Source organism: Coregonus clupeaformis, chromosome 33 (genome assembly GCF_020615455.1).
Source record: "Coregonus clupeaformis isolate EN_2021a chromosome 33, ASM2061545v1, whole genome shotgun sequence".
Classification (NCBI taxonomy): domain Eukaryota; kingdom Metazoa; phylum Chordata; class Actinopteri; order Salmoniformes; family Salmonidae; genus Coregonus; species Coregonus clupeaformis.
Genome location: NC_059224.1, coordinates 35,507,948 through 35,535,103, shown reverse-complemented (window position 1 = coordinate 35,535,103; position 27,156 = coordinate 35,507,948). Strand labels below are relative to the sequence as shown.

The following is a 27,156-nucleotide window of genomic DNA, read 5'->3' as shown; positions in this document are numbered from 1 at the left end:
ATTTAGACGCCATAACATGTTATCGGATTTATTTATTTTTAAACACAGCTAATTCTTTATTTTCGAAGCCAACGTATTGTATTCTGCAGATTCCCTGTTCATATCTTTGTGCGTCCCCCATTTTGCGCATGCCCGCTTAGCGCGCGCTCCCCTTGCAACGCAAGCCAGACGCGTGCAAGTATCTCACGATTCGCCGTTTCAACCTTTCCCCTAGTTCTCGAGCATCGAGTTCACCGGGTTTACTCTGACACCGCTGACTCCACCGGGTTTACTCTGACACGCCTTCCAACAGCCACGCACCCTCTTTGCTCCAATCGCGACGCAGTCACGTACTGATCACGCGCTGCCTGCGCTCTGATTGGACGGCGCTCGCTACACCTTTGTTTTTGATTGGTAACATGTTACCACCCGCCAGTCTGCTCTGAATTTTGTTTCTGTTTTTTTCGTCTCCGGGTTTGATTCACTCAGCTAAGGCCAGTCTCAACTATTGGCAGCGGGAATACTTGTGTGCTCAGGGCTCATTGAGTGGTTGCATTGCTACTGTCTCGACTATTATTTTTTTACTCATACTTTCCATATGCTGACTTTTACATCACCCCCGAATTCATAGCAATCTTGTCGGGTAAGTTGATAGATTTTTACTTTAAATTGGCTAATTAACTAATTGTAAAGTTATCAGTGATGTTATCTTCAGGTATTTCAAACCCATCGATAAGTGCCATACATACATACATACATACATACACACACACACACCTATATATATATATATATATTATGTAAGTTGAATTGAATGCATTGAAGCAAGCAGCCCAAGTTGAACGTTATATTTTTTAGCCCAGGCAGTCTGGTTTATTTAAAGTCAGAATGAAACTAGTGTATCCCTGCGCAACGGCCACTGCATCGACTGTGTGATCACACATTGCTACATTGTATCCGCTTTTTATCACCGCATTGTTCCGTTGTATTAATTTTTTCAACATTGTTACACACGCATTGTTACACAAGCACGCACCCAGAACTCACAAAACACACAGTCAACGCTGTTGTTCTAATTATATACTATTTATTCTACAGCGTGACCAAGTCACTAACGATACCCACCTTATATTTTAACGTTACCCACCTTATATTTGTAAATACAGTCCATTATTACTATGCATAATACCTATTACATTACTTGTTTTGTTTTTTTTACTTTTATTGTTATTATTGATTAATGTACTGCATTGTTGATGAAGCTAGCACATAAGCATTTCGCTGCACCTTATATACCTGCTGTAAACTGTATGTGACGAATACAATTTCATTTCATTGTAATTGCCATTACTGTGGCCCCTAAAAGCCAAATGGAACTGTACATCTCATTTTGCATTTTAGTGGGGCTCAACTAGACTACTGTGACGGTTTGCTGTATTGCTATGAGACATTTATCACAGTCTGCTTGGTTGAACATTTTGGGCATAAATTGAAGATTGATTAATTGATTAGCTAATTGATAAGAGCAGATCTATGTTGGATGAAGATTGGATTTGGATTATGAGCTACTTTCATTGGTGTCAACATTGGTTGTTATTGCTGAGGGGTGTCCTCAAGCACAGTTAAATAAGAGGGGGTTCTCAACTCAACCCAATACTTCATGATGCAGCCCACACCCCCTCCATGCACCACAGTCTTTGCATGTTAATCACATCAACTATTGTGGCTTTTTGTTGATGTAGGACATCACTCACATGTCTATTTTTTGTGATGTCCAATGTTATGTGAGCTACTGGGAACTGGGAGGATTGGGTGCACCCACCCACCCGCCACCCACCCGCTCAAATGGCTGCCGTTAGCCTAGCGTTGCAATGGGGTCCCTCTCTCTTCATCTCTCCATTCCTCTAAAGCAGCTAGCAGCCTCACTACGTGCAGCTGAGCATTCAGCGGATGACAGCCAACTGCACTACATAGCTACATGCACATCTAGAAGAATACCCAACCCTTGTTCATTGACTACTGTTTATATGTGTTTTCCACAATTTTGAGGCTTTAATGGTTCATGACTTGGACTAAAACCATCTGAGGGAACCATTGCAGTAGTAGGACTCTAGAGATATTTAGTGAGATGTCAGTGTTGAAAGAGTATGCAGCCATCAGAAGCTATTGAGCTGTAATTGTGATAAGAAGTGGACTGGCTAATGGGCAGTTCGGGCAAATGCCAGATGGGCTGGTACATATTTAGCCCACTGGGCCTGTCTATATTTGAGTTTGTGCACAGAATTATCTTTATTTAGGGGGTGGGGGGATGGGGGAATAAATAGACTAGTGCATGTTAGTATTGCCTGACCCGATTTCTGGGCTGATTAATGGTGCATCCTTCTTGTGGCCTCGTTCCTTTCCACCCTCCGTCTGATCTAATGGCCCATAGGGCTCTGGTCAAAGGTACTGCACTATATAGGGAATAGGGTTCCATTAGGGACAAAGATGGTGTTTGGTGGTGCATCTTCCCTGTGGCCTCCATTCCTCCCTCAGGCTGATCTAACGGACATCAGGGTGATGATGATGGAGAGGAACAGGCACGACAGTGAGCAGACCTGCTGCAGCACCTTTGAGTACCACGACCTGGAGGCCGCCGAGGCGCTCGTCAGCATGAGCTCCTGGGGTCAAAGGTCAGCAAACCCCAAGTCACGCCCCCTGACCCCTACCTCTGACTCCTGCGACTCTCTCCTCCTGCACCCTGAGAGCATGGAGTCCCCCAAGGACCTGATCGCACTCTCATCACTGGTGAGTGGAATCCCATTATGTAGGCCTCAGTGGTTTTAATTTCTACTGTAAAATATCACGTTTCTATGCTAACGTAGTTAGTCTAGTATCCGGAGTTAGAAAAATGATTGGTTGGGACTAACCTGCGGCTGCCATTTTAATCAAAACTACAATGACCTTTTTTGGAATAGAGAATTGAATGCATTTGTGTCACATTTGAGAGTTAAAATGTTTAAAGCAGGAATCCGCAGGTCGTGGACAACCTTCTTGAACGAAAACAAGGGGATTGAGCCCTGAGCCGTCTTGGGCTGGCCTTCTGGGCTAGGTGTGTCTGGCTAATCCCGCCTACTCGAATGACCCTGCTGACCCCGGAGCTGGAGAGGAACTGAAATTCACTTGCAATCTAACGTTACAGCTGCCAAAAACAAACAGAGCAGACGAAGCCAATAAGTATCTGTTCTTGGATCTGAATCAACTTGACCCCAAAAGAGAAAAAGAAGCGAGAAAGACTGTTCATGACCAATCCATAAACAGGATAAACATTGGAATTAATTTTGAAAGGTGGAAGAGTGACGCCGATATGGCCACCATTCTCATGGACTGGTAACGTTAGGTACAATGCATTCAGAAAGTATTCAGACCCCTTGACTTTTTCCACATTTTGTTATGTTACGGCCTTATTCTAAAATGGATTAAATTGTTTTTTTCCCTCATCAATCTACACACAATACCCCATAATGATAAAGCAAAAAAAAAACGGAAATATCACATTTACATAAGCATTCAGACCCTTTACACAGTACTTTGTTGAAGCACGTTTGGCAGCGATTACAGCCTTGAGTCTTCTTGGGTATGACACTACAAGCTTGGCACCCCTGTATTTGGGGAGTTTCTCCCATTCTTCTCTGCAGATCCTCTCAAGCTCTGTCAGGTTGGATGGGGAGCGTCGCTGCACAGCTATTTTCAAGTCTCTCCAGAGATGTTCCACATTTTTACATTTACATTTTAGTCATTTAGCAGACGCTCTTATCCAGAGCGACTTACAGGAGCAATTAGGGTTAAGTGCCTTGCTCAAGGGCACATCAACAGATTTTTCACCTAGTCGGCTCGGGGATTAGAACCAGCGACCTTTCGGTTACTGGCACTACGCTCTTAACCACTAAGCTACCTGCCGCCCCATCGGGTTCAAGTCCGGGCTCTGGATGGGCCACTCAAGGACATTCAGAGACTTGTCCCGAAGCCACTCCTGCGTTGTCTTGGCTGTGTGCTTAGGGTCGTTGTCCTGTTGGATGGTGAACCTGAGGTCCTGAGCGCGCTGGAGATGGTTTTCATCAAGGATCTCTGTACTTTGCTCCGTTCATCTTTTCCTCGATCCTGACTAGTCTCCCAGTCCCTGCCGCTGAAAAACATACCCACAGCATGATGCTGCCACCACCATCCTTCACCGTAGGGATGGTGCCAGGTTTCCTCCAGACGTGATGCTTGGCATTCAGGCCAAATAGTTCAATCTTGGTTTCATCAGACCAGAGAATCTTGTTTCTCATGGTCTGAGAGTCTTTAGGTGCCTTTTGGCAAACTCCAAGCGGGCTGTCATGTACGTTTTACTGAGGAGTGGCTTCCATCTGGCCACTCTACCGTAAAGGCCTGATTGGTGGAGTGCTGCAGAGATGGTTGTCCTTCTGGAAGTTTCTCCCATCTCCACAGAGAAACTCTGGAGCTCTGTCAGAGTGACCATCGGTTTCTTGGTCACCTCCCTGACCAATGCCCTTCTCACCCGATTGCTCAGTTTGGCCGTGCGGCCAGCTCTAGAAAGAATATTGGTGGTTCCAAACTTCTTCCATTTAAGAATGATGGAGTCCACTGTTTTCTTGGGGACCTTCAATGCTGCAGAAATTGTTTGGTACCATTCCCCAGATCTGTGCTTTAAACACAATCCTGTCGCCTCGGAGCTCTATGGACAATTCCTTCCACCTCATGGCTTGGTTTTTGCTCTGACATGCACTGTCAACTGTGGGACCTTATATAGACAGGTGTGTGCCTTTCCAAATCATGTCCAATCAATTGAATTTACCACAGGTGGACTCCAATCAAGTTAAAATCAAATTGTATTTGTCACAGACACGTATTTAGCAGATGTTATAGCGGGTGTAGCGAAATGCTTGTGCTTCTAGCTCCGACAGTGCAGTAATATCTAACAATTTCACAACATATACCCAATACACACAAAACTGGTAAGGAATGGGATTTAAGAATATATACATATGGACAAGCAATGACAGAGCGGCATGGACTAAGATACAGTAGAATATTATAGAATAGAATGCAGTATATACATATGAGATGAGTAGTGCAAGATATGTAAACATTATTAAAGTGACTAGTGTTCCATTTCTTAAAGTGGCCAGTGATTGTAAGTTGTAGAAACATCAAGGATGATCAATGGAAACAGGATGCACCTGAGCTCAATTTCGAGTCTCATAGCAAAATATGGTATTTCTGTTATTTATTTGTAATACATTTGAAAAAAAGTTTTTTTTAAACAGTTTTCGCTTCATCATTATGGGGTATTGTGTGTGTAGATTGATGATGATTTGTATTTATTTAATCAATTTTAGAATAAGGCTGTAACGTAACAAATGTGGAAAAAGTCAAGGGGTCTGAACACTTTCCGAATGCACTGTAAGTGTTGGGTTGCGTTTTTAGCCTGCTAGCTACATCAGCTACTAACCGTAGTGTGTTCAATGTTCTAGCTAGCTAACACGGCTACTTAGCTAGCTAGCTAACATGTTCTGTATTCGGACTGTTTTGGTTTGGAAAGGCCATTGACACTTGCGCTAATAAGGGATTTCAATATATTTGAGTGATATTTTTTCTGTCCAATCAACACTGCCGGAGTAACAGAACCATGGATGACTTGGACTACTTGCTGCATGATAAAAAACTGACCAGAAATCTCTTATGTAAAAATCCACATTTTCATTTGAATTCACAATTAAAAACGAAAAAGTTACTGATTTCTAAAAAGAAATGGGACAATTACAATGACAACTGAACACTTGTAGAACTTAAATTAAAACACACATACAAGGCAGGACATATACAGCTAGCTACCAGCTCCCAGTAATAAAGCCTAAAAAGTGCTACAGCAGATCACGGGAGGCCAGTACTCGCCACACACAGCAGCTTGGAATGACCACTCTGTTGCCAGGTCTCTCACCTACAAGCCACAAACTGTTATGTGCTGTACCTGGTTCCCACTTTTCACCCCCTACTAGGTCATCAGAGCCGGTATGACCGCAATGCATCCTTACGGCCCTGCTACAGAGGGTAAATTCTCAATGGCTGACGCGCACCTTAATTCTATCTTGAATTAAAATGTTGGTTTCTGGTGTTGCAGGTAGAACGTCACATGGACACTGCTGATGGCGACGCATGTAGTGTAGCTGAAGGGTTAGGATGTTCACATCTATGGCTGACTTTGTTTCCTCCATCCAACAGGTCCAAGCTATCCTGACTTTGTTTCCTCCATCCAACAGGTCCAAGCTATCCTGACTTTGTTTCCTCCATCCAACAGGTCCAAGCTATCCTAACTTTGTTTCCTCCATCCAACAGGTCCAAGCTATCCTGACTTTGTTTCCTCCATCCAACAGGTCCAAGCTATCCTGACTTTGTTTCCTCCATCCAACAGGTCCAAGCTATCCTGACTTTGTTTCCTCCATCCAACAGGTCCAAGCTATCCTGACTTTGTTTCCTCCATCCAACAGGTCCAAGCTATCCTGACTTTGTTTCCTCCATCCAACAGGTCCAAGCTATCCTGACTTTGTTTCCTCCATCCAACAGGTCCAAGCTATCCTAACTTTGTTTCCTCCATCCAACAGGTCCAAGCTATCCTGACTTTGTTTCCTCCATCCAACAGGTCCAAGCTATCCTGACTTTGTTTCCTCCATCCAACAGGTCCAAGCTATCCTGACTTTGTTTCCTCCATCCAACAGGTCCAAGCTATCCTGACTTTGTTTCCTCCATCCAACAGGTCCAAGCTATCCTGTGCATTAAAGGTTGACATTGGGAAAACTTTAAACAAATTGTTACTTCAATAGTACACGGTACAATGCAATGTCATATTCCCATATGCTGTACATCCCACTGTATCCTATGCATATGCCAAAATAAAATTGATTTTGATAACATAATATTGATAGAATATGAGTACATTATAGTGAGAACGTATGCACTGTTTATGAATTCAATCACATCTTCAATGCTCTCCAGGGTTGTCAATGTAAATTACAGTGGTACATTTGAAACTCTTCCAACCTCTTCCACCTCTGTCATGGTTTAAACCATTAATTTCTGTGGCGGTGCTGTCCATCCAGTTGTGCTGAATTTCAGCCTCAGCTGAGCTCCTTTACGCATAGATTTTCCTTTGTAGACCTCCTTCCTCATTTTCGCAATTGGTTTTCCTTGATAAAAAATAGCCTTTATTCCAATGCATTAGATTTAGCCGTTGATTTATCATTGTTTGCTTTTCTCAGTCAGCTGTTTAGAGCGCTCATTGCTTTGTTTTTCCAGGTGCGTGCGGGTACTGGTGTTCTCTGTGCCATCCGTGGCCAGAAGTAATAGACAATTTAGCTTTATCATTTTTTATCAATAGTTGTTTTCTTTCCTGGATCAGCTGATGAGGTCAACAATATCACTAGACAGTTGACTCTTTAGGTTAGAAGCATTTGATTTTGCAATGGGATAGACCTACATTTTCTTTAATGTGTGTGCCCATGAGAACTGTTTTCACATAATGAAATGTTACAGGCATAGTTACACTTTCCGAGATCTCCAAGAACCATCATTTGTACAGGGATAAAGTAAATTCGATGTCCTAATTCAATTGTTAAATGCTTAATAATGACAAATAACACTGTCCTAAATGTCATTAATGTAAGGAAAGAAAGGTAGTGTTTTATGTCACACGATCTGTGAAGACTCCAGGCATTAACTCATGAATTATGGACAACTCATAACTAGGGTGTAAAACATGTTTTAATTCAACTCTTGTATTATATTGAATGTAGGATACCTGTTCTGCATGTGTTCATGTGTTTAAAATTGCCTTGGCTGAAAGGGTAGGCTACTGGCAGTGGTGTAGGCCTAAGGTAGGGTAAACGCCATTTACACACCTTTAAAAATATATAATGCATTGAAAGTATAGGGAGCGTTACTTTTTTCACCACGGCCGGCAATTAGTTTATACACTTTTTTTTTTAAACGCATCACTGGCTACTGGTAGGCCCATTTGAAGTTCATGGTAATACACATTGTAGCCTAGTTTAGTAAGTTGACCGTGTGTGTTAGGGTGACCATCCCATTATTCCTGGGACAGTTTCAGCCCTATTTCAGGTGTCCTGATTTTTCAGGCTACAAACATTTTTCAGTTTGTCAACAAGATGCATCAATTAATGTAGGCCTAATCAATGGCAATCGCTGAATGTCATTAGGCACACTTTTTGGTGTTTTGTAACAGATGTCTACTTTCATTCATCAAATGGCGCAAGTATACAGTACATCCAGTTTAGAATCTGGATTTATTTGGGAGTGGACGGACGTAACTACTTTTTGAAATGATTTGTTAGACAATCAGATGAAAATATAATGTCTGGTTGTGTTCATGCCACATTAAAAGGTAACAAATGTTTACCGTTTAAATGACATCTTTATTATTAGAGCCATAAAAAATTTATATGCGAGTGCGTGCATTCAATACAGAGACCCCCCAAATTACATGGTGTAATTCGCAGTCTGGTTGTGATTTTTATTTTTTTTATTTCACCTTTATTTAACCAGGTAAGCCAGTTGAGAAATTTACAACTGCGACCTGGCTAAGATAAAGCAAAGCAGTGCGATAAAAACAACACAGAGTTACATATGGAAAAACAAAAACAAAACGTACAGTCAATAACACAATAGAAAATCTATATACAGTGTGCAAATGTAGAAAGTTATGGAGGTAAGGCAATAAATAGGCCATAGTGCAAAATAATTACAATTTAGTATTAACACTGGAGTGATAGATGTGCAGAAGATGATGTGCAAATAGAGATACTGGGGTGCAAATGAGCAAAATAAATAAAAATGTAAATAACAATATGGGGATGAGGTAGTTGGGTGGGCTAATTACAAGATGGGCTGTGTACAGCGCAGTGATTGGTATGCTGCTCTGACAACTGATGCTTAAAGATAGTGAGGGAGATGAGTGTCTCCAGCTTCAGTGATTCTTGCAGTTCATTCCAGTCATTTGCAGCAGAGAACTGGAAGGAATGGCGACCAAAGGAGGTGTTGGCTTTTGGGATGACCAGTGAGATATACTTGCTGGAATGCATACTATGGGTGGGTGTTGCTATGGTGACCAATGAGCTAAGATAAGGCGGGGATTTGCCTAGAAGTGATTTATAGATGACCTGGAGCCAGTGGGTTTGGCAACGAATATGTAGTGAGGGCCAGCAAACGAGAGCATACAGGTCACAATGGTGGGTAGTATATGGGGCTTTGGTGACAAAACGGATGGCACTGTGATAAGACTACATCCAATTTGCTGAGTAGAGTGTTGGACGCTATTTTGTAAATTACATCGCCGAAGTCAAGGATCGGTAGGATAGTCAGTTTTACGAGGGCATGTTTAGCAGCATGAGTGAAGGAGACTTTGTTGTGAAATAGGAAGCCGATTCTAGATTTTACTTTGGATTGGAGATGCTTAATGGGAGTCTGGAAGGAGAGTTTACAGTCTAACCAGACACGTAGGTATTTGTAGTTGTCCACATATTCTAAGTCAGACCCGCCGAGAGTAGTGATTCTAGTTGGGCGGGCGGGTGCAAGCAGCGTTCGATTGAAGAGCATGCATTTAGTTTTACTAGCGTTTAAGAGCAGTTGGAGGCCACGGAAGGAGTGTTGTATGGCATTGAAGCTCGTTTGGAGGTTTGTTAACACAGTGTCCAGTGAATGGCCAGATGTATACAAAATGGTGTCGTCTGCATAGAGGTGGATCTGAGAGTCACCAGCAGCAAGAGCGACATCATTGATATACACAGAGAATAGAGTCGGCCCGAGAATTGAACCCTGTGGCACCCCCATAGAGATTGCCAGAGGTCCAGACAACAGGCCCTCCGATTTGACACATTGAACTCTATCTGAGAAGTAGTTGGTGAACCAGGCGAGGCAGTCATTTGAGAAACCAAGGCTATTTAGTCTGCCAATAAGAATGCGGTGATTGACAGAGTCAAAAGCCTTGGCCAGGTCAAATGAAGACAGCTGCACAGTACTGTATTTTATCGATCGCGGTTATTATATCGTTTAGGACCTTGAGCGTGGCTGAGGTGCACCCATGACCAGCTCGGAAACCAGATTGCATAGCGGAGAAGGTTCGGTGGGATTCGAAATGGTCGGTGATCTGTTAACTTGGCTTTCAAATACTTTCGAAAGGCAGGGCAGGATGGATATAGGTCTGTAACAGTTTGGATCTAGAGTGTCACCCCTTTGAAGAGGGGGATGACCGCGGCAGCTTTCCAATCTCTGGGGATCTCAGACGATACGAAAGAGAGGTTGAACAGGCTAGTAATAGGGGCTGCAACAATTTTGGCAGCTAATTTTAGAAAGAAAAGGGTCCAGATTGTCTAGCCCAGCTGATTTGTGGGGGGGGGGGGGCAAGTTGCAGCAGAGGGTGCAGAGCTGGTGGCCAGGGTAGGGTTAGTCAGGTGGAAAGCATGGCCAGCCGTAGCAAAATGCTTATTGAAATTCTCGATTATCGTAGATTTATCGGTGGTGACAGTGTTTCCTAGCCTCAGTGCAGTGGGTAGCTGGGAGGAGGTGCTCTTATTCTCCATGGACTTTACAGTGTCCCAAAACTTTTTGGAGTTAGTGCTACAGGATGCACATTTCTGTTTGAAAAAGCTAGCCTTTGCTTTCCTAACTGATTGTGTATATTGGTTCCTGACTTCCCTGAAAAGTTGCATATCGCGGGGGCTGTTCGAAGCTAATGCAGTACGCCACAGGATGTTTTTGTGCTGGTCAAGGGCAGTCAAGTCTGGGGTGAACCAGGGGCTATATCTGTTCTTAGTTCTGAATTTTCTTGAATGGGGCATGCTTATTTAAGATGGAGAGGAAAGCACTTTTGAAGAACATCCAGGCATCCTCTACTGACGGAATGAGGTCATTATCCATCCAGGATACCTGGGCCAGGTCAATTAGAAAGGCCTGAACGCTGAAGTGTTTTAGGGAGCGTTTGACAGTGTTGAGGGGTGGTCGTTTGACTGCGGACCAATTACGGACGCAGGCAATGAGGCAGTGATTGCTGAGATCCTGGTTGAAGACAGTGGAGGTGTATTTAGAGGGTAAATTAGTCAGGATGATATCTATGAGGGTACCCATGTTTACGGATTTAGGGTTGTACCTGGTAGGTTCCTTGATAATTTGTGTGAGATTGGGGGCATCTAGTTTAGATTATAGGACGGCCGGGGCGTTAAGCATATCCCAGTTTAGGTCACCAAGCAGTACGAACTCTGAGTATAGATGGGGGACAAGCAATTCACATATGGTGTCCAGGGCACAACTGGGGGCTGAGGGGGGTCTGTAGCAAGCGGCAACAGTGAGAGACTTATTTCTGGAAAGGTGGATTTTTAGAAGTAGAAGCTCAAACTGTTTGGGCACAGACCTGGATAGTATGATAGAGCTCTGCAGGCTCTCTCTACAGTAGATTGCAACTCCGCCCCCTTTGGCAGTTCTATCTAGATGGAAAATGTTGTAGTTCGGAATGGACATTTCTGAATTTTTGGTGGCCTTCCTAAGCCAAGATTCAGACACTGCTAGAACATCAGGGTTGGCAGAGTGTGCTGTCGATGTGCCCTTAAGCAAGGCACTTAACCCTAATTGCTCATGTAAGTCGCTCTGGATAAGAGCGTCTGCTAAATGACTAAAATGTAAATGTAATGTGTGCTAACGCAGTGAATAACTCAAACTTGGGGAGGAGACTTCTGATGTTAACATGCAAGAAACCAAGGCTTTTACGGTTACAGAAGTCAACAAATGATAGCGCCTGGGGGGTAGGAGTGATACTGGGGGCTACAGGGCCTGGGTTAACCTCTACATCACCAGAGGAACAGAGGAGGAGTAGAATAAGCATACGGCTAAAGGCTTTAAGAACTGGTCTTCTAGTGGGTTGTTAACTACAGCTGAATGGGGGGGAGGGAAGACATTACCACCAAATAAGCCAGTCACAACCGTGTCTTTTACATACATAGGATGTGGTATTGTGCTGTAACCAGTGTAACATGTGTAATGCTAATGTACATCCTATGACTTGATGGCCCATAGTCTACCGATATGTCATGCAGATGAGCCATTGTTAACTTGTCTGACCATGCTGGGTATTCAGTCGTTCTGGTGGGTAGTTCACACTAGGTAGGAATCATGTTTCAAGCAGACCACTATAGTCCCTGTGCCCAAGAACACTAAGATAACCTGCCTAAATGACTACCGACCCGTAGCACTCAACGTCTGTAGCCATGAAGTGCTTTGAAAGGCTGGTCATGGCTCACATCGACACCATTATCCCAGAAACCCTAGACCCACTCCAATTTGCATACCGCCCCAACAGATCCACAGATGATGCAATCTCTATTGCACTCCACACTGCCCTTTCCCACCTGGACAAGAGGAACACCTACGTGAGAATGCTATTCATTGACTACAGCTCAGCGTTCAACACCATAGTGCCCTCAAAGCTCATCACTAAGCTAAGGACCCTGGGACTAAAACACCTCCCTCTGCAATTGGATCCTGGACTTCCTGACGGGCTGCCCCCAGGTGGTAAGGGTAGTTAACAACACATCTGCCACGCTGATCCTCAACACGGGGGCCCCTCAGGGGTGCATGCTCAGTCCCCTCCTGTACTCTCTGTTCACCCATGACTGCATGGTCAAGCACGACTCCAACACCATCATTAAGTTTGCCAACGACACAACAGTGGTAGGCCTGATCACGACAACTATGAGACAGCCTATAGGGAGGAGGTCAGAGACCTGGCCGTGTGGTGCCAGGATAACAACCTTTCCCTCAACGTGATCAAGACAAAGGAGATGATTGTGGACTACAGGAAAGCACGCCCCCATTCTCGTCGACGGGGCTGTAGTGGAACAGGTTGAGAGCTTCAAGTTCCTTGGTGTCCACATCACCAACAAACTATCATGGTCCAAACACACCAAGACAGTCGTGAAGAGGGCACGACAAAGCCTATTCCCCCTCAGGAGACTGAAAAGATTTGGCATGGGTCCTCAGATCCTCAAAAAGTTCTACAGCTGCACCATCGAGAGCATCCTGACTGGTTGCATCACCGCCTGGTATGGCAACTGCTCGGCCTCCGACCGCAAGGCACTACAGAGGGTAGTGCATACGGCCCAGTACATCACTGGGACCAAGCTTCCTGCCATCCAGAACCTCTATACCAGGCGGTGTCAGAGGAAGGCCCTAAAAATTGTCAAAGACTCCAGCCACCCTAGTCATAGACTGTTCTCTCTGCTACCGCACGGCAAGCGGTACCGGAGCGCCAAGTCTAGGTCCAAAAGGCTTCTTAACAGCTTCTACCCCCAAGCCATAAGACTCCTCAACAGCTAATGATGGCTACCCGGACTATTTGCATTGTCCCCACCCACCCCACCCCCTCTTTTACGCTGCTGCTACTCTCTGTTTATGATCTATGCATAGTCACTTTAACTCTACCCACATGTACCTATTACCTCAATTACCTCGACTAGCCTGTGCCCCCGCACATTGACTCTGTACCGGTACCCCCTGTATATAGCCTCCCTACTGTTATTTTATTTTACTGCTGCTCTTTAATTCTTTTTATTTTTTACTTACCAATTTTTTACTTAACACTTATTTTTCTTAAAACTGCATTGTTGGTTAAGGGCTGGTAAGTAAGCATTTCACTGTAAGGTCTACACCTGCAAATTTTATTTTATCAATGCTGTATATAGGCAGGCAGTGTGCTGAATAGGCAAACATAGCTAATTATTTTGTTGATTACCAACCAAATAATTATTGAATCACAAAGCATAACAGAAAATGGCAACTATTTTTCAGTGAGATCCGCTATTGGCTCCTTGAATAAGCTAGAAGTCGCTAGATGACGTTGCTACGACGACATCACAGCACCAATTTGCCTTGCTGCGGCACAGCTGCAGTCCCTGACTTCGCCCCCTCTCCTGTCACACACCCCCTCCCCTTGTGCTTCTCTGCCTCTGTGTGCACCATTGATGTGACTTCTGTTGCACAGACAGCTTCTCCCACTCTTGTTTGTGGCAGAATTGAGTGGGGAAAGTCGCTAAATGCTATGAAAATCATAGAAACCTTCTGTGTCAAAACTCCCCAAAGGCAGCCTGAAAAGTAGCTGAAATTGTCACTAGATCATTTTACCAGTAAAAGTGTCTGTAGGAGTCTGCAAACTCACTAAATATAGCAACAAAGTCGCTAAGTTGGCAACACGGACTCCGGGGCAGCAGGGTCATTCGAGTAGGCGGTATTAGCGTAAAGACACACCTAGCCCAGAAGGCCAGCCCAAGGCGGCTCAGGGCTCAACCCCCTTGTTTTTGTTCAAAGTGAAAACACTACACAAGAAATGGGGCGGCATAGGGTCACCCACGACCTGCGGACTCCTGCTTTAATTCATGTTTCTCTTTCTTTTTTCCAGTGCATGACCCCCCCTCAGAGCCCCATCTTGGCCGAGACCACCTCCACCACAGCTGTCCTCACCACCACCACCTCATTGGCCAGCTCCAGCTCAGGCCCCAGACCAGTCTTAACCCGGCCAAGACTCTGTGCAGGTCTGCCCCACAGGAATGCCCCTCTCTTGGGCCAACAACCTGGCACGGCCCCCCTCTTAGAGAGCTCTGGAGCTCAAGAGCTACCCAGCAGAGCCATGGTGACCAGCGTTATCCGGCACACTGCTGACAGGGCCCTCTCACAGCACAGCATCAACATTCCACCTCAGTCCCTCATAGGGATACAGCACACCACCTCCAACAGAAACCCTACAGCAGCCTCTTTGGCCGAGACCGTTCCCATGCAGACTGAACCACAAAGCTGCAGCACTGGTCCGTGTGTTAAGGTAGAGAAGGACGTTAGTCCATCCTCACCTAACAGCAGCACAGGCCCCTCCAGTCCTCTCACCCTAAGGTCCCCATCCCAGACCACAGCCACCTCCAGGTCTTCGCCCCCCATCCCAAGCTCCCAGGTCCTCTGCCAGGTGTTTCCAGTCAACGGGCGGACAGGGATGATCTCTGCGTTTGTCCACCAGGGCCCGGTCCAAATGCAGACCCAGGGGGGGCCCAAGCCCATACTAGCCCAGTCACCATCCTCCTTCCCCCAGCCGCTGCAGCTGGTGGGCTCCTCAGTGACTCGGGGGACGGTGATGTTTGTGGTTCCCCAGTCACCTGTGTCCCAGGCCTCGTTGTGCCAACAGACTGTCATGACCCTCGGGAACACCAAGCTCCTGCCCCTGGCCCCAGCTCCAGTTTACATGCCCTCAGGGCAGAGTAGCAATGCCACACAAGCCGACATCTCCCGCAGACGGAACTACGTCTGTAATTTCCCGGGCTGTAAGAAGACCTACTTCAAAAGTTCCCACCTCAAGGCCCATCTCAGAACTCACACTGGTAGGTACTACCTCCCCACGACACTTGTTAAGACAATTTACTGGATATTCTAACCAATGGTAATTTGATTAATGGTCATGTTGATTAGGTAGTGGGTTGTCTTCCACTGATGTACTTATGGCTTCCATTTTTCCCATGCCGTCCAGGTGAGAAACCATTCAGTTGCCACTGGGAGGGCTGTGACAAGAAGTTTGCCCGCTCCGACGAGCTCTCCCGCCACCGGCGAACACACACCGGCGAGAAGAAGTTTGTGTGTAACATGTGTGATCGGCGCTTCATGCGCAGCGACCACTTGACCAAGCATGCTCGCCGACACATGACCACCAAGAGGACCTCCACGTGGCCGGCTGAAGTCAACAAGATGGCGGCATCTAAGGGTCCGTTGAGTGGCTCCAGCAGTCCTCTCAGTGTGCTGGTTCCTTCCCCCAACTAGCTGGGTCTCAGGCCGTACGGTCATCTCAGGACAATATCCCACCACCAACCACACAAGACCAGGGGTTTAAATGAAACAAAAACAATAGGCTGCTACTCATTCATTGACAGATACAAACTGACCTTGCACTGGATTTTTTTTATTATGCTTGTTTTGTACTTTCAATGTGTAATATGTATACAGTATGTAATGTTTAGCAAAATGTATGCACTCTTTTTGCCAAAGCCTTTGCATCGCGCTTCTCTCTTACTATGTCTCTGTGATTATAAATATGTATATATGAATATCTATATATGAATGTTATGTGTATTCCAATCTGCATTTATTGAATATATGTTATTGATATTTTAAAATGTTCAGTGGACATTATTCCTCACTGTGATACTACCTACTTTCTTGCTTTGCATATTTATTAATAAATATTTGTTTTAAAAAGTGTTGATTTTGATAGCTTGATTGTTTTTTATTACAGATACAGTATATTATTACTTAATAAATACTCAACTTTATATAGCATCACCATACTAATAATTGGGTAATCAATTTATGAATAAATTCTATAGATATGCCATGGTCACATTTTTTGAAAAGTGCTGTACCAATGTGTAGTTTTACTAGCATTCAATGTAGGCAATGGTAATTGTCCCATTGTTTTTTCCCCATAATAAAATACACTACTAAACTTGGTAGTCTGCTCTATATTTTCTCAATAACATAATGATGAAACACCCAACGCTTGCTATTTCTCAATCTCAGCAGTGTTGACGATATTATTGCGTCTTCTGTTACACAATCGCGCTCGATCCCGTTTGATTTCGAATACCAGTCTCCCCACACCACCCAGTAACAACGTTCCTCGAATCACATTGCAGTATTTTAGCGCGCTAAGGGAGGCGCGACCAATTGGAAAACAACCGTTCAGCTGGAATATGATCAGAGGATTTTAACTGGCTAACACAGTACCCGCCCATTTGCCTTACTGACCGACATTCACAAAAGCAAAATATTCAAAGGTCCATATAAGCACTCCCACTAAAATATAGGACAACAGCGCCACTCAGTGGAAATAAATAATTTACAATGTGTGTGAATAAAGGAAAGCTTTTTCAGGTTTCCAGTTCGTAACTTTATGGACACACAACACACCAGGTTGGGCACGCCCCCATCCTCATCAACCGGGCCTCCGTGGAGACGGTCAAAAACGTCCAAGTTCCTCAGCGTACACATCTCTGAGGAGTTGAAATGTTCAAACCACACGGACACCGTGGTGAAAAAGGCACCACAGCGACTAATCAAACTCAGGAGGGTGAAGAAATTTGGCTTGTCCCCGAGGGCCCTCACAGTGTTCTACAGGAGCACCATCGAGAGCATACTGTCGGGCTGCATCACAGCTTGGTACGGCAACTCCGCCGCCGCTGACCGCAAGGCGCTACAGAGGGTGGTACGTTCAGCCAAACGCACAATTGGGTGCACACTGCCTGCCCTCCAGGACACCTACAGTCGTGGTCAAAAGTTGAGAATGACACAAGTCTTGGTCTTCACAAAGTTCGCTGCTTCAGTGTTATGAGATATTTTTGTCAGATGTTACTATGGTATACTGAAGTATAATTACAAGCATTCCATAAGTGTCAAAGGCTTTTATTGGGCTCCCGAGTGGCGCAACGGTCTAAGGCACTACATCTCAGTGCTTGAGGCGTCACTACAGACCCCCTTGTTCGATTCCAGGCTGTATCACAACCGGCCGTGATTGGGAGTCCCATAGGGCGGCGCACAATTGGCCCAGCGTCGTCCGGGTTTGGCCGGTGTAGGCCGTCATTGTAAATAATAATTTGTTCTTAACTGACTTGCCTAGTTAAATAAAGGTAAAATAAATAATAAAACAATTGACAATTACATTAAGTTTATGCAAAGAGTCAATATTTGCAGTGTTGACCCTTCTTTTTCAAAACCTCCGCAATCTGTCCCCCGGCCACATCCTGACTGATGGCAGCCCATTCTTGCATAATCAATGCTTGGAGTTTGTCAGAATTTGTGGGGTTTTGTTTGTCCACCCGCCTCTTGAGGATCGACCACAAGTTCTCAATGGGATTAAGGTCTGGGGAGTTTCCTGGCCGTGGACCCAAAATGTAGATGTTTTGTTTCCCAAGCCACTTAGTTATCACTTTTGCCTTATGGCAAGGTGCTCCATCATGCTGGAAAAGGCATTGGTCGTCACCAAACTTTTCTTGGATGGTTGGGAGAAGTTGCTCTCGGAGGATATGTTGGTACCATTCTTTATTCATGGCTGTGTTCTTAGGCAAAATTGTGAGTGAGCCCACTCCCTTGGCTGAGAAGCAACCCCACACATGAATGGTCTCAGGATGCTTTACTGTTGGCATGACACAGGACTGATGGTAGCGCTCACCTTGTCTTCTCCGGACAAGGTGTTTTCCGGATGCCCCAAACAATTGGAAAGGGGATTCATCAGAGAAAATGACGTTACCCCAGTCCTCAGCAGTCCAATCCCTGTACCTTTTTGCAGAATATCAGTCTGTCCCTGATGTTTTTCCTGGAGAGAAGTGGCTTCTTTGCTGCCCTTCTTGACACCAGGCCATCCTCCAAAAGTCTTAATCTCACTGTGCGTGCAGATGCACTCACACCTGCCTGCTGCCATTCCTGAGCAAGCTCTGCACTGGTGGTGCCCCGATCCCGCAGCTGAATCAAATTTAGGAGACGGTCCTGGCACTTGCTGGACTTTCTTGGGCGCCCTGACGCCTTCTTCACAACAATTGAACCTCTCTCCTTGAAGTTCTTGATGATCCGATAAATGGTTGATTTAAGTGCAATCTTACTAGCAGCAATATCCTTGCCTGTGAAGCCCTTTTTGTGCAAAGCACATGTTTCCTTGCAGGTAACCATGGTTAACAGAGGAAGAACAATGATTTCAAGCACCACCCTCCTTTTAAAGCTTCCAGTCTGTAATTCTAACTCAATCAGCATGACAGAGTGATCTCCAGCCTTGTCCTCGTCAATACTCTCACCTGTGTTAACGAGAGAATCACTGACATGACAGCAGCTGGTCCTTTTGTGGCAGGGCTGAAATGCAGTGGAAATGTTTTTTTGTTTAATTGCAATTCATCTGATCACTCTTCATGACATTCTGGAGTATATGCAAATTGCCATCATCAAAACTGAGGCAGCAGACTTTGTGAAAATTAGTATTTGTGTCATTCTCAAAACTTTTGACCACGACTGTACAACACCAGGTGTCGCAGGAAGGCAGCCTCCCTGCTTCCATCACTCAGACGCAGGCAGTCATGGGCTCCTGGCAAAAACTAACAGACTGGCCAATAGCTTCTCCTCCCAGACCATCACGCTGCTGAATAGCCACCACTAGTCTGATACCTTGTCCCCCCCCTACAGACATTTACCATGCCCCCACCCCAATGGACATGTATCATGCTGAATAGCCACCACTACTCCCCCCTAAATTGCAAATAATAATAGAATGTTTCCAAACACTTCTACTCAACTTGTTCTACATTAATGTGGATGCTACCATCATTACAGATAGTCCTGAATTTATTGTGAATAATGATGAGTGAGAAAGTCAGAGGCATAAATATCATACCCCCCAAAAAAAATATACTATACTAACCTCCCCTGTTAATTACGATTGATTCAGGACTATCCGTAATCATGGTAGCATCCATATTAATGTAGAAGTGTTTAGAAACATTATATTTTTATTTACAATAAAAGTGACTCCAAAATAGCACAATACATTATTTAGCATTCATTTCCATTGGGCACAAAATAATCTGAATCACAACCAAAACAAACAGCAAATGCATCCAGTTTGTAGAGTCACAAGCTTGATGTAATCATTGCGTGCTAGGAATATGTGACAAAATACTACACATGAGTGAATTTGTCCCAACACTTTTGGTCCCCTAAAACAGGGTTTCCCAAACTCGGTCCTGTACAAAAAGTGTTATAATTTCTAACCGTTCACCCGATATGGATGTGGATTGAAATACCCTCAAATTAAAGCTGACAGTCTGCACTTTAACCTCATAGTCATTGTATCATTTCAAATCCAAAGTGCTGGAGTACAGAGCCAAAACAACAAAACATTTCACTGTCCCAATACTTTTGGAGCTCACTGTATGTCTCGGAAAACGTACCTCAATCCAGGGATGAGAAATGCGTTGTACTCAGAATTGTCCCATTATCCCATCTGTTACAACGAGAAGATTAAAGATGGTTTGTCCTTTCATTCAGCAAAGGGGGATAGCCGAGGTTATGTAGCGGTTGAGAATGCGTTTGCATAATAATTTCAGTCTTTGGTTTGTCTATGAGTGTTAGCTAAACACATACACACCCATAAAAATATATATTCTGTCCAACAGCAACAATTTGTTAGAAATAAATGTTATCACTATCAAAGTCGAACAGCAGATATGTATTTCAATAAAGTAATCAGTGGTAAGACAAATAACAAGCCTTCCTCTTAGTTTTCTGTGCAACCTTACCTCCCAACCAATAGATGGAGATGAGTTTAATTCCAACAGAACATCATGGGCCAACTTCACTGTCTTCAGTCTTTTGTCTACTTTTGACTCTGCGCCCAGCAGCAGCTGACAAAACAAACGAGCAGTGTCAAAATATGTATATGAATGACTTGAATGAAACCAAAATATATGTAAAACAACTGTTTCATCCATAGAAATTGTTTTCATCATTTATTTATTTCCAATTGTCATGTTTGAGATGGCCCTCTGCAACTAGTTGAATTTAACGTAGCAAGCTAACTACGGAAAAGATTGGTAAAGGCATACCAATCTTGCAAGTTCTTTTCGGGGATGGGTTCTTTGTGCTTAAAATATCAGTAAATGAGTAACAAAGTATCAGCAACTTGGGAAAGTTGGCTTTTGTCTGCCATGTACTGTAAACAAACATCCCTCCTGTAAACCCTGTTAAAAAAATAGATAGCGAACGAACAAAACTAGCTAACTACAGCCATTTAAACGTTTAGCCTCATTTTGTCGACTAATTAAAATGTAGGTTTGCTAAACAAGCCAGCTGGCCACATCAACAGTATGGATTACATCCGTAGGCGTAGTGGCGGGAAGATAAATACAACCTATTATATAATGACAATTTAACCAAAGTTGCAAGCAAGTTAGTTAACTAGTGTTATAAAATAGCTATAACATATGTTGACTGCAGTTAAATGTTACACTGTCGAATCTGGTTAGTTAGTTAGCCACACTAGCCAGCCATCCAACTTGCTGTTCGTCGTTGCATTTTTCTACACATTTCTAACTTTATCTATGACATTATATTTTGTAATTCAACGTTTTAAAAACATAGTATAGTCAAATATATTTACAACTAATGGCTTAGCGCTATTGTCTCACATTAGCGCGCCTTTCCTGACATTTTGTAACTTCTTCCTTTCCCGGTTTTGTAACACTATCAACCGTGGTGGCGGTGTTGCTGTTCTTCTTCTTCGGATTTTATATGGCGGTTTTGAATTTTCCCGCAATTTTTGGAATTACACATGTGAGAGATGTGCAATCTGATTGGCTTCACCCACCCAGATATGTAAATGCCAACAAAATCTTTGTTTCTATTGCCTGCTTGGAATCGACCGCCAGAATTTCAATAAATAGGGGGAACTCGAGTCTTTTGCGTTTAGTTGTTGCGTTGATCTAGTCAGCGAAATCGAGTTGTACTGCAGATAGTTGTGAATATATATATATTTTTTTCCTTTCTTATTTCCTTGCAATTTTACTGACGTTTAACTTTAATTTATTCTGTTGTATAATTCGTCTGTCATTAAAGATGCTTGCAACTCGCTCACCACTCGACAAGAAGAATGAAAACGCTATCGCCACTAAAATGGACAACATTTCACTCGTTGACAAGGAAAACACGGTAAGTTTGAAATTGGGACGTGGGCTAACTTTTATCTAGTTATTTTTGATGTCGGTGGTTGATCTAAAAAGTGGTCAGGCAAACGGTCACCTCAACTGGTTTACGATGTAATAGCAGCTAACGTTGCCTAGGTAGTTGTCACGTCTGCCTTTCTGTCCAGCACATTATTCAATTGAATGTAAAGTAAGCAAGCCAGTTAGCTACTTAAGTACCTAATTTGTCAAATATAAAACCGTGTAATTTCTCCAAATGCAGCCTCCCAGCCTGAACATGACCCGGATTCTGGCCTCGAAAACCGCGCGCAAAATCTTTGACGATTCTGAGGTGAGTGAACAATGGCTACTTTTACTAGAAATGGTCAGTTTATACACAGTGACCATTTTGCAGCTTGATGATTGGCGTAATTAACGTTAACCTGGTAATTTGCTAGAACGTGGTTATTTGGCGCTAATAGTGTTGGCCATGCTAACTAGCTGGCGAGTCATCAAATCATGATGTCGCATAATGTTATATGTGAGGTTTATGGTAGTTGGCGAGTAACTCAAGTAAGGCAAGCATTTGTTTGGATGGTTAGTTACACAAACTGGCTACTCAAGTGTTTCATAAGGCTAGTAACTAGCCTTCCATTCCAGTCATGTCACGAAAGCCTTTGTCTTGGACACACTAGCTACTGCTAGCAAGTTAATGATACATAGTATAGCTCAACCATCTAACGTTGGGCTGTAGAGAACCTTGACATTCTACATAAACTGGTATGCCTTGTTTTCTTATTACATGCATGTATTTCCCCTTCAATTCTATGCACCTTTGAATAGTCTAACCATTGAGGAATATGCTATTATACCTCTGCAACATTTGACTAGTAATGATAGAATAAAACAACGCGTATTTTGTTAACTTTCTGGTAAAGTCCAAAGATGCCAAGAAATTCAACACTGAAGAAGAGCCACTCCTGAAGGAAAATCCACGCCGGTTTGTAATTTTCCCCATCAAGTATCATGACATCTGGCAGATGTACAAGAAGGCAGAAGCTTCTTTCTGGACCGCAGAGGAGGTATGTCCAAGTTGCTGCATCATTAGTGGTGTTTGCGTAAGTAAATGATACATGAGCTGGTTCATGAGCTTTTTATCATTATTTTGTTTTCCAGGTTGATCTGTCCAAAGACACACAGCACTGGGAGTCTCTGAAGGACGAGGAGAGATACTTCATCTCTCACATACTGGCTTTCTTCGCTGCTAGCGACGGAATTGTCAACGAGAACCTGGTAAATTGCTCTTGTGTATACAATACAACAATCAATATTTAACGATGCACACTGTCAAGAAATCACTGATCTAATTTAATATTTCGCTACTAGGTGGAGCGCTTTACACAGGAAGTCCAGGTGACAGAAGCAAGATGTTTCTATGGTTTCCAGATTGCCATGGAGAACATCCACTCTGAGATGTACAGCCTGCTCATTGACACCTACATCAAAGACCCCAAAGAGAGGTCAGACTGTCAGTCAAGCTCTTAGTTGGTAGTGCAGGGAAATCACCCATATCTAGCAAAGTGATTACCCACCTTCTTGTATTTTCTGGCAATGATGAGAAGCGCAGGGGTACGTACCTCCGCTGATAATGGGAGCTGAGTGTTGGTGCTGGTTCTTTGCTCAGTGGGCATGTGGTCTGCTGACTGGGGGATGCCAGCCTGATATAGACGCCTGACTGAACCTCATGATAGTAAAATATACTCCACCAATGCGCAACATGTAACTTTTTGGCTGACCTAATTTGCATAGAAATGAGTTATAGATCTGGATTTCTAATTTAAATCAAGTCTAATAAGCAGTAGAGCTGTACTGTGCTCTATTTCTATGCTTCCGTTAAGTTACGTTTTTGAATATTTCACTTTTGGTTTTGTACACAAGCTGAAAATAAAATGTTTGGTTATTGAAAAGATTTCACAGCGGTTTAGATGGTACAATGATTCTCTAAACTATACATTGCATGTTTTGTCACATAAGCTGCAATTAGTAGAACATAGCATTTTAGCAACCAGGAAATGACGGAGTGATTTCTACATATTGCACTTTTTAAAAGGTCTAAGCATTTTATAGTGCAGCCCTCAACTTTTTGTGAATGTGCCTAATGTACTTTTCTTTGTCATACAGGGACTACCTCTTCAATGCCATTGAAACCCTCCCCTGTGTGAAGAGGAAGGCTGATTGGGCCCTGAACTGGATCGGCAACAAAAGCGCTGAATTTGGTATGTACATGTATTTTTCCTAACAACCTGCACATGATTGTGTGGTCCTCTGTAGCTCAGCTGGTAGAGCACGGCGCTTGTAACGCCAAGGTAGTGGGTTCGATCCCCGGGACCACCCATACACAAAAATGTATGCACGCATGACTGTAAGTCGCTTTGGATAAAAGCGTCTGCTAAATGGCATATTACTTATTTTATTTATATGGTTGTGGTTGTAAGTTGGTAATGGGCTATGTTTGTATTTCAGGTGAGCGTGTGGTTGCCTTTGCTGCTGTTGAGGGGATCTTCTTCTCTGGATCCTTTGCTGCCATTTTCTGGCTGAAGAAGAGGGGGCTCATGCCTGGCCTGACCTTCTCCAACGAGCTCATCAGCAGAGACGAGGTGGGTGTTTGTTTTCACTATGTTGATTTGACTCCTCTATACCTATGATCCCAGCAGGCAAACCTGATTGAAGTTATGTCATTACAACTGTATTTGGTTACAAAACGGCATGACACCTTTCATGTGCTTGTTTAACTGAAAAAGCAACATTCTTCATGACTACTTGGCATTATCTTACTAACTAGTTCCATATAAATCCAGGGCCTGCACTGTGACTTCGCCTGCCTCATGTTCAAGCACCTGGTGAATAAGCCCTCAAAGGAGACTGTCACCAATCTGATCAGGAACGCAGTGGAGATTGAGCAGGTATGTTGATTAAACAATAAGGGCATGTTTCCCTGACCTAGATTAAAAGTCCAATGCAGCAGTTTTTCCTCTAAGTCATTTCTGGATAACAATTAAGTACCTTACTGTGATTGTTTTCAATTAAAATGGTAAAAGAAACATGACTTCTTAGCAAACAGCAATTTCTCAAGCAAACATTTTGCTGGGAGTGGTCTGAGGGAAAACTAGCTGTTGGCAGAGGTTTTGTCTTATTGGTGTAACTAATTTACTGCCTGGTTACATCACCAACTCCATTCCACCAAAATGGCTGAAATTTCAGGTAGTATTTTAAAACGACTTACACTAAAAGGTCATTTGTCAATTATTCCAGTGTGGAAGTGTATATAAAACACAGGAAAATCTTTATTTTTTTAAATAAATCTAATTCATTTTTGTTCACATTTCAGGAGTTCCTGACAAAAGCCCTGCCTGTAAAGCTGATTGGTATGAACTGTGACTTGATGACTCAGTACATTGAGTTTGTGGCTGACAGGCTAATGCTGGAGCTGGGCTTTGACAAGGTGAGATTACGGTCCATGGCTTGGTACCTATTCCCTAGGTAGTGCACTATATAGGGAATGGGGTGCCATTTTGGAAGCACATCTTGGGAGATTTGGGCAAAAGACATCCTCTCCTCCGTGACCTGGAAACCGATAAGTGGTTTTGAGTGTCTGAGGAATGTCAATTAGATAGTATGCGAACGGAGGTGTGTCCTCCTCCCGCCGAGGAAACTCAAATATCCTGTCGGAATCCTTCGCAGCAGAGTTTTGAGATCTGCCACACCCCCTTTGAATCTGCTGGAAAGCGTGCACATATTTAAAAACTACACTACTTATCCTTTTATCTATAAAATGTCTAGCACAACTAGCTAAATTAGTTTTTTAACTTTACAGACCTATTTTGGGATTCCACCCCTGTAAATGTAATTTGCCTGACATGTGAGTGGAAAAGGAGGCTTATGTCATACAAGCACATTTGTTTACTCTCCTCAATTATCTTTACCCTTTCTCAATAGGAGGGAGGAGAGGACTGAGTTGAGCCAAACCCATTGATAATCTTTCCTCGTGACAAATGTGTCCTTTTGATATGGAGAAGGGATTAAATCCAATCAAACCATGTTTTAGTTGTAACTTTCATGGGTCCATGCAATTTGATTGTAAGTTAAATCTGAAATGGGCTAGCAATGATGAGAAGCGCAGGGGGTACGTACATCAGCTGATAATGGGAGCTGAGTGTTGGTGCTAGTGCTCAGCTCAGTGGGCATGTGGTCTGCTGACTTGGGGTGCCAACACGATATAGACGCCTGACTGAGGCTCTTGCCTGTAAAGCTATAGTAAACGCATGGACATTTTAAAATGTAGGCACTCTACTGTAAGTCTAGAAAAACTATGCTAAATGTCAATGTACAGTATTTTAAATTGGGTTTGCCTCAAACGGAAGCATTTAACGAGCAGAGACTAACTCTTACATTCTAGATCTACAGAGTGGAGAATCCATTTGACTTCATGGAGAACATCTCACTGGAGGGTAAGACTAACTTCTTTGAGAAGCGAGTAGGAGAGTACCAGAGGATGGGTGTGATGTCTGGCACCACAGACAACTCCTTCCGGCTGGATGCTGACTTCTAAAGCACTGCTAAGCTCTTGAGACATTGACACTTTCAACACTTGAAGAGGACACGGGCCAGGCTACATGCCACTGGACTACCTCACTTTAGCTCCCATCATCCATTTCTAAGGATGCTTCTCAAATGGCTCACTATATAGTGCACTGCTTTTGACCAGAGCCCCCATGGGCCCTGGTCAAAAGTAGTGTGCGATTTGGGACACAAACTAAGTCTTAATTGTTGGGGCCACAGACATCACATGCACATTACCATTCACAACCCACCCTATCTGCAGTACAACTCTGGTTTTATGATTTATTTGTATAGTAGCTTTTTAAAATTGTTTTTATCTGAGTTTCTGTTGTAATAAAATATAAAAATTCAACATGCAGTAGCAATTTTTTATAATTTTTGCCCATTGTTTTCTCCTGTTAGTTACTGCCTACTTATGGTTACAGATGGGAATGCTAAAGATTCAACTCTTGGAATTAAAGTTAAATTAAGCTGACCCCTGTAATTGCATTTGCGTTCATTTGGAGTAGCTAATAAGAATATAATTTAAATGGTGTGTAAATAAACTTAAGTCGTTTTTTGGGGATATCTGTACTTCAGTAACTTGTACTCTACTACATTCCTACAGGAAAATATACTTTTAAATTTTCCCTTACCCAAAAGTAATCACTACATTTCGAAGGCTCAGGCAGGAGCGCAATATTGACATTTTAGTCATTTAGCAGACAAGATGGCACAATTCCACACCCATCAATAGAACGCGTTGTCATCCCTACTGCCTCTGATCTGG

At 43.5% G+C, this 27,156-nt stretch overlaps 2 protein-coding genes, 1 long non-coding RNA gene and 2 other non-coding genes across 6 annotated transcripts; 4 read left to right on the top strand and 1 right to left on the bottom strand.

Moving 5' to 3' along the window:
• Positions 1 to 442: 442 nt before the first annotated feature.
• On the top strand, positions 443 to 16,555 carry klf11a (Kruppel-like factor 11a). Of its 2 annotated transcripts, XM_041860899.2 has the most exons (4): positions 443 to 622; positions 2,515 to 2,766; positions 14,477 to 15,440; positions 15,587 to 16,555. In XM_041860899.2, the coding sequence occupies exons 2-4, from the start codon at positions 2,539 to 2,541 to the stop codon at positions 15,871 to 15,873; spliced, it is 1,479 nt and encodes a 492-aa protein (XP_041716833.1). In that variant the 5' UTR covers positions 443 to 622; positions 2,515 to 2,538; the 3' UTR covers positions 15,874 to 16,555. The 2 variants fall into 2 exon arrangements, with proteins under 2 accessions (XP_041716833.1, XP_041716832.1); XM_041860898.2 differs by having other exon boundaries at positions 443 to 2,766.
• Positions 16,556 to 20,052: 3,497 nt separating this feature from the next.
• On the bottom strand, positions 20,053 to 21,432 carry LOC121549073. Its single transcript, XR_005996736.1, has 3 exons — positions 21,276 to 21,432; positions 20,388 to 20,492; positions 20,053 to 20,092 (listed from the first exon to the last, which is right to left on the bottom strand). It is a non-coding gene; the product is annotated as an uncharacterized LOC121549073 (long non-coding RNA).
• An 87-nt stretch (positions 21,433 to 21,519) lies between these two features.
• LOC121549072 (ribonucleoside-diphosphate reductase subunit M2) lies at positions 21,520 to 26,739 on the top strand. Its single transcript, XM_041860897.2, has 10 exons — positions 21,520 to 21,795; positions 22,051 to 22,119; positions 22,706 to 22,849; positions 22,944 to 23,060; positions 23,154 to 23,287; positions 23,949 to 24,043; positions 24,291 to 24,424; positions 24,626 to 24,730; positions 25,156 to 25,269; positions 26,224 to 26,739. Exons 1-10 carry the CDS (start codon positions 21,703 to 21,705, stop codon positions 26,374 to 26,376), a joined length of 1,158 nt encoding a protein of 385 aa, XP_041716831.1. The 5' UTR covers positions 21,520 to 21,702; the 3' UTR covers positions 26,377 to 26,739.
• On the top strand, positions 23,373 to 23,511 carry LOC121549380. The gene has a single exon (XR_005996819.1). It is a non-coding gene; the product is annotated as a small nucleolar RNA SNORD94 (small nucleolar RNA).
• LOC121549381 lies at positions 25,926 to 26,065 on the top strand. The gene has a single exon (XR_005996820.1). It is a non-coding gene; the product is annotated as a small nucleolar RNA SNORD94 (small nucleolar RNA).
• Positions 26,740 to 27,156: the final 417 nt, after the last annotated feature.